Genomic DNA, 7562 nt, shown 5'->3' with positions numbered 1-7562 from the left:
GGTGTTAGTCCCGTGAATGGTCTCAGGGTGATAGAGACTGGTGGTGTTAGTCCAGTGAATGGTCTCAGGCTGATAGAGACTGGTGGTGTTAGTCCAGTGAATGGTCTCAGGCTGATAGAGACTGGTGGTGTTAGTCCAGTGAATGGTCTCAGGCTGATAGAGGCTGGTGGTGTTAGTCCAGTGAACTAGTTTCCATGTGTCTTTTAATTGCCATCATTCATCTTCCATCCGCATGGGGAGAGACAAATAGTTGCACCTTCGATGGCTGCTCACAAGCTTCTCAGACCCCCCGTCACCACTCGCCAAAGTTGAATGTAGAACATTGCCTTTAAGGACTCTGTTATGCCCTTTGGCCCTGGTGCCCCCAAGACTATGGTCCTGAGCCCTCAGGCCCAGTGACTCTTTCCCTTCCCTCAAGGTGTTCTGTTATGTTTAAGAAGTTTTCATAACTTTGCCCCCTGTATGTGCCACTACATTCATGGATATATTTACAGCAAAGGTAAGCACATATCATCTGTCAAATCTCTATATATGTATTCAGGGGTCTGCTTCCACTCCTGTTAGCCTACGTGTCTATCCAAATAGCACTCAGAGATCCTCACTAACCGAGGATGGTGCATATCGTGGTATTTGCCTCTGTTGCAGGTATCAAGCTTTACCAAGTAATTAATGGAATACATGGATTTGTAGAAAAGTTAAAATCTCATCTGTTCCCTATGCCCCATGGCATTCCTTCTGCCCTTGTCTTAGACTACCAAGACTTTTTTAAACATATAGATATACATCTGCATACTACTTTCAAGTAAATATGGATATACATGTCTACAATATCTTAAAACAAGGTATCATTTCCTTGTATCTAAGTTACAAGGTGATTGCTATGGATGTCATTCTTCAATTTACTTTACACAATGTTGCCCTTGCGAAGTCTGTTGATAGATGCAGATTTAATTATGTTCTTTAATTGCCGTGTTCTCTCTCGGTTGCCAGCTTGATTATCTCCTGGTTATTTTATCTGGAATGCCCTTTACTTTTACTCCCAGGTAGTCTAGTGCCAACAGTATTTCAAACTCAGACTAGCCTCCAGCTCTGATTTCTATGGGTCTTGACATTATTGCTCAACCCCCACCCAGCCATCCCGCCCTGCATACTTCTGTGGAAACTGCTGTATTGGCTCATGGGTTCTGGGTTTCCACACATCACATACAGTGTTGTTTTTAATCCCAGTAGGCAGTCCCTGATGGAGCTGCAGAGCCGGCACGGGGCCAGAACAGGCGACTCAGACCAGCAGGCTTATCTCGTTCAAAGAGGTGAGTGCCTTGGCCTCTAGGTTTTCAGACTTCTGGAGCGTCACTGTAGCCTCCGAAGAAGACGCATAAAGCAAAAACCCACGCCCTCCTATACAAGAGAGTCCAAGTCGATCTTCCAAAGGTATCGCACGTATTAGTCTTCTCTTCACAGGACCACACTCGCTACTCATTATCTCTTGCGTAAAGACCAGACTCTTAGCACCCTGGCAAGGGAGGTGCAGCAGAGGCCTTTTAAGCCCATTCCCCTACAGATAGTAGCCAGACTCAGTCTTTCACTGTTCCTTAAACATGCCCCTAAGATTTTATACCTACACCTATTTGCCTCTTTTGGGCCTTCACCTAGCAGCCCATGTGTGGCAGCCCATGCCACACTTCCTCTATTGCTCCAGTCTCTTTCCAGAGAATTCTGACCTACCTAGAGAAGAATGTTATGTTCGGTAAAGTACAGGTGATGGCTATTTGAACATAATCAATTGGCAGACATTTTCTCAAAGTGCCCGTTACTTCTGACAAGCCACCGGCAGTATCCATTGCCACGGCAGAATGCCAGTTACGGTGAGGAAGTTAGGGTGCTGACGAACACGTTCCTGCCCCCAGCTTCTCTTCTGTTGCGGTTGGTGGTGACCTTCACACAGGTGACCTTTTGGAATAACGTCATAAGCCAGCATTTAGAAGTAATGCATTACTTGGTGAACAAACATCTCCCAAGTGTTGTTAATAACAATCCATGAAAGGCGAAGGAGTCCAATTGATTTTAATGTAATAGTACAAAAAAGGTATTGGCGAAGCTACCATTTGTCAAGTTTCGGTATAATATCAAAGTATACTCAATTACCTGGAGTGATAGTAAAAAGTATCCCCTGAAGTCATCATGGAGTTAGCCCGCTGGCCTGAGCATGATGCTCTTTGAACACCAGTCCATGTGGGATCAAACGTACGATACGTGCTTGAAAGACGAGCTAGAGCCCTTGCAGGGTGACGAGTTTGTTAATGAGAGAGGGCCAGTGGCTGCACAGCTGGCAGAGTGTAACCAGGTCACTAACTTGTACACGTAGAGACTGTGTTGTACTATGTATGCTCTCAGCCACCTAATACCAGGAAAATCGTTTTTGTGTTAAAGAAAGCTATCTTCCAGAGACTGCCTTAAGGATTTTTGTGGTTGTGTTTCTTAACAGAACTGTTTTAAATTATAGTCTTTTCCAAAGTATCCCATCATCGTTGCCGTGAGCAAGCATTTGAGTGTGCACTCTGTTCTAAGACATCCACCAGCCAACAGAAGGACATAAGGCCTGGGGGCCTGATGGGAAACAGGATGAGCAGGATGAGCACATCAGGAGGTCCATTCAGAGTACAAGATGCCGCGGAAGTTAGCAGAAACAATAGTACCGGAAGGTCGGCGGAAAGTTGACCATTGAGGACCAGAGGATTCAAGGAAAGCCTTGGTAAAAGTGGCTTTGAGCTTGACCCCGAAGCAAGGGTTCAGATAAGGCAGAAAGAATGACCTGATGTGTTCAATTATGGACAAGGACTGTGTGTTTTAGAGCAGAGGCTTAGCAGACAGCAGACAGTGGGGACCTGTTACCCAGCTGGCGCCACACTCAGCTCTGCTGCTAGACCAGTGCACACACACACACACACACCTATCACAGAGAGGTGCAGCACGGTGGAATATGAAGAACCAGCAGTCCTTGGTAAGAGTCCGGTTGTCATCCTGAGCAGGGATGGATTGACAGACTGAGACTCACATTGATTTAGGTATTATCTGTGATGTCTTTCATGCCCGTACAACTCCAGAATTGGGAAATCCCAGGACTCGTTCTTCAGGTCCTGAAGCTCAGGAGGTGCCGTGATTCAATCTCCAGCTGCTCACAGAGAGATTGACCTCTGAGCACTACAGTGGCTCACGGGAGAAAGAGGAGGTAGCCTGCTTCTGGAAAGATCGCAACCCTGAAAACAGGCAGTTCTACTCTGTCCTGTCGGATCCGTAGGAGCTGGAATTGACGCCACAACAGCAAACACAAACGAATTCTTGCCCCTTACGACTGCCTTTACCTCAGGGATAACTCCTTGTGTTCGTAAGAACCCTCTCAAGTGTATCCGCCCTCATCCTGAAGGCCTTGCTGAACCGAGTAGTACAAGTTGAGTGCCGTTCTCTGTGCACCTGCTGAACCGCCATATGCAGAACACAGTCCTGCCACTTCGCACCCTGCACTGGCATTGTCCCTCTTCTTGCCGGATGTCCCCACCACGGCTGTGCCCCTGCCCATAGTCCAGTCTCTCGCCCACCACAGGGCGCTCCGGACTGCAACGCGGCTGGAAAATGAGCCTCTTCTGCATCCGAGCAGCTGTCTGCTGTTCGGCGACGCCCTGGTCATGCTCGCCTCCTCTTCCCTCCTCAGTCTCTCCTGCTGCTGCCAGCTCGGTCTCCCTCCTCTCTCGAGTATTCTCGTATTCGTGTGCTGAGAACTGGAGGCATGGGCTTTGATGGACTGGACTTGCAATCCTAAGAGAAGAAACGAAGAAGCAGGGTGCCATTTCCAGATAGATTCTATCTCTGTGTCCAGTGATAACGTCAGTTAACTGGGGGGATCCGTATTCACTTCTCCTTAGGGGTTGATGACACAGCTTAACCTAGGGTGAAACCATCCCGCCTGTTAGTAAAACAAATGGAGTGACATGTCCTTTCTCCCTTATTCCCAGGAGCGGAGGAGATCAGCTGGCGGCAGCAGCAAAGGAATATTCCGATTCATTCTTGCCCCAAATGCGGCGAGGTGCTGCCCGACATAGACACGCTGCAGATCCACGTCATGGACTGCATCATTTAACTCCGAGCGTGCCGCTCCCACCTGCTCCGTCTCGTGTGTGTCGTCTTCCGTCAGCCGTCAGGTCGCACTGTGTTTGTGTCAGAAGGAAAAGGTGTGCATCCCAAGTAGGACGTTTCTGTGTACGGATCTCCTGAAGCTCACAAAATAGGACCCTAAGCATACCACGCGTCTTATCATCAATGCCTGCTTTTGCGTGTTGTTGGGTTTTTTATGTTCGGTCTCTGAGCGCTGCGCGGTAGGTGCCGTGTGACGGTGTGTTACTAGACTAGACGGGAGGAAAGTCACTGGGAAGTTGTAAGAACCTTTAAAGAAGTAGGAAAACGAAAGGATCACAGATAGACTCAAGAAAACTGCCTTTGGAGTATTTTTTTAATTATACTGTTATTTTTCTTCATCCATTTAAAACGAATCTTTGGGAGGGTTTGTGTGTACATCTGTCTATGTTGTCATTTGATCGCAGTCACAGGAATTGTACCAAAGGAAGGGCATGGCTCTTTTCATGTAAGCACTGTGCACTAGACTTGCTAATAGGCCAAGTGAAGTCGATTCTACTAACTTTGCTTGAATTCATAATGTAAAGACGTTACCTTTCTTCATTCATCGTACTGCAGATACGTGGGCTTGTACAGCAGATAGTGGATTAGCTTGTATGAAAAGGCTGTACATTAATTTTCTCCCTGATTAGGTTACATCTTCATAATCACAAAAATAGTGATTGCAAAATAAAATTTTACTTATGAATCTTTTATACTCTTCACATATGATATGACTAATTTCATAGCGTGCATTTTCTGTCTTAAGCTTATTCAGCTTAACAATAAGGCCTATTGGGTTAATTCTATGATGCCATCCCCTAGGGAACAAGATGAGTCCATCTTGTTTGAGTTAGAAATGGGTCTTGCTTAGGAAGTGACTCAGTGGGTATTTGCCATTATTTTGTAAACCTACCAGTTACTGCGACCTACAACTATTGGAACAGCCACTAAAATGAATCCTGTCCTTGGGCATTTAGATCATACAAACACGTTCTTTCCTGTTTGCTCAGGCCTTCGTGCAGGCTCAGCCTTGGCACAGAACTTGATAGGGTGCACTCAGGGGCAAACGTGGAGCAACTGTGGTTCTTCGCAGACTCTATTAAGTCTTGCAGTTGGAACCTACCTCCACCCTGTGGCCCTATGGGATAAACAGACCTGGTGATCTGTTTGCATAACGATCGTGGCCAAGAAACCCTTGTGGGGCCATTCTGCTCTAGCTTGTGGGGATCTCCTACGTCACAACAACAACAACAACAACAACAAAATGTATACAGTCTTCACCCTGCGTCTGAGCCTGTAACCACACTTTGCCTCGGAGCATCTGCCTTCCTCCCGTCTGCTCAAACTGTCTCTCTCTCAAAAACAAACAAACTCACAGTCGTGGCGTTGATGCTGACTCACATGACCCTGTAGGACAGGGTTGGCCTCCCGTGTGGGTGTCCGAGACGGCAGCTCTACAGGAATGGAGAGCCATGCCTTTCGTCTTGAACTGCTGACCTGCAGTTAGCAGCCTGGCGCACCAGGGCTTCTCCAACATGGTCTCCTCTGCCCACACAAGAAACTGCTGAGCCTGGTGTTCAGCCTCCTCCATCCAATTACTTTATACTGACTTTGTACATTTCTACTTCTCTCTATCTTCCCTCATCTCCAGTAAAACTGGTCCTTCTTGATGAAACCAAAACCAAGTTCACGACCGCCGAGTCTCTTCTGACCACCGTCACTCTAGGACGAAGGAGACGTGCCCATGTGGGTTTCCAAGACAGTTCGCCTGTCTGGATGCGCAAGCCTCCTCTGGAGGGACTGGCTGGTGAGCCTGAACTACTGGCTGAACTACCAGCCCAACCTGTAACCCACGGTGCCACCAGGGCTCCTTGATTACCTCATGTTATTTATCTTGTACGCTTAAACATCAGATCTCCCTCCTTACCAAGGCTGAGCACACAATACCGAGCCTCACTCCCAGGGCTTCTGCGTCCTTACACGTAGAGCCCAGGATTTCTGACACGTCGCAGGGATGGCTGGTATTGGGGTCTCTGAGGCCAGACTCGCTCGTGTCTTGTGGCATTGCTTTTCTTCAGCCCCATGCCTTCCAGGAGAAAAACCCACAAACCCTGCTGCCTGTCCACGTTTATCATTGAAACCAACCATCTCTTTGGACCTTCCCACTGAACCAGGGCTACTTGACAAACGGGTCAGCCCCTGAAACCTGCGTCTTTCCCCCTCCAGCTCAGTTCTGCACTGCCCTTGGGACACCTCTTTCCTCAGTGTGTGGTGTAGTAGAGCTTAAATTCTGAGTACCAGGTTTGCAGGTGGTTAAGGATAACAGTGACCACCAAAAATCAATTGGCAGAGTGCCCACCTGGATGAAGCCTCCAGGGAGCCCTTCTAACCTCGGACCAGGGATGTGAACAGTCTTGCCCGCTGGCAGAGTGCATTGGAAAGTTAACCAGCCGGGAAGGGGCAGTGTCTCTTAGGGGCTTGCCTGAGTATGTCCTTAATGGAACCTGCCCTACTGGGGTGCCTGCTCATGAGTCAAGCCCTAACTGCTTCGGTCAGCAGGCCCAGGACCCAATCGTGTGGGCTTTCCTGTAACAGAATGTATCCTAATCCTGGTCCCGTGCCCACTTCTCCAGTCCCACCTGTGACTGAGAGGCACTGAGCTCCTGCCAATCTCGCTTTGATGAAACTGTTTCCGTTGCCTACCCACGCCTTTTGTAAGTCCCTGAATCCCAGCAAAACCTCAGACACCATTATCACTTCATGCTAATGGGGCCCCTCGTCGGGATATGTTTTTGCCCTTGGCTTATCTTTGCCCTTTTTAAGACTTAATAAATGTTCTCTTTACATGCTCGTTAGATTCGAGTTGGGCTCTCCTTTTGTCCCCTAAGACAGTCCCCTTCTTTCTCTCCCTCCACCAACAAACTATACCCCTTTGTTAGCCCTTCTATCTGGGAAGTTATTCTTGGAAGGACAACCAGGAAGGCAAGAGGCTCAGAGACGTGCTAGAAGCAAGCTTGATGCCATTTACTGGGGGTGGGGAGTGGGGGAGTTTCGGTGCCTAGGGATTTGACTGAAATGAGTTGCCCAAGATGTGGAGGGTAAGTCCCCTGGGTCTTGGGGCTCCTCCCTCTGAGCTGAAAGGCTCAGTTGGAGGAGGTCAGAGCAGGGCTTTGTGAGGTCCAGGGGCCCAAGGCCACACACCTTCTTGTCTTGGTCTACAGATGGGCTGATTCTGTCTGGCCAGGCAGGCAGTTCCTGCTCAGCTCTCTCTGGTTCGTCTTGCTTCACCATGGATGTTTGCGCCCCATACATTTATACTTCTGAGTTCTAGCAAGTCTTCTCTGATAGACGAATCCTCTGAGAAAATATATGAAATCATGAATAGATGTGTG

The 7562-nt window shown here is 48.2% G+C and overlaps 1 protein-coding gene across 1 annotated transcript in view; it reads left to right on the top strand.

Moving 5' to 3' along the window:
• OPTN (optineurin) overlaps positions 1-7025 on the top strand; it is a 98256-nt gene extending 91231 nt beyond the window's left edge. Inside the window, exons 13-14 of the mRNA XM_045285580.1 lie at positions 1231-1310; positions 4011-7025. Of these exons, the coding sequence (XP_045141515.1) occupies positions 1231-1310; positions 4011-4135 (205 nt within the window). The 3' untranslated portion in view covers positions 4136-7025. The remainder of the gene's footprint in view (positions 1-1230; positions 1311-4010) is intronic.
• Positions 7026-7562: the final 537 nt, after the last annotated feature.

The sequence above is a fragment of the Echinops telfairi genome, unplaced genomic scaffold, assembly GCF_000313985.2.
Source record: "Echinops telfairi isolate 266 unplaced genomic scaffold, ASM31398v2 ScPeMD7_7473;HRSCAF=8511, whole genome shotgun sequence".
In the NCBI taxonomy this organism is placed as follows: domain Eukaryota; kingdom Metazoa; phylum Chordata; class Mammalia; order Afrosoricida; family Tenrecidae; genus Echinops; species Echinops telfairi.
This window is presented reverse-complemented; position numbering and strand designations above follow the sequence as displayed.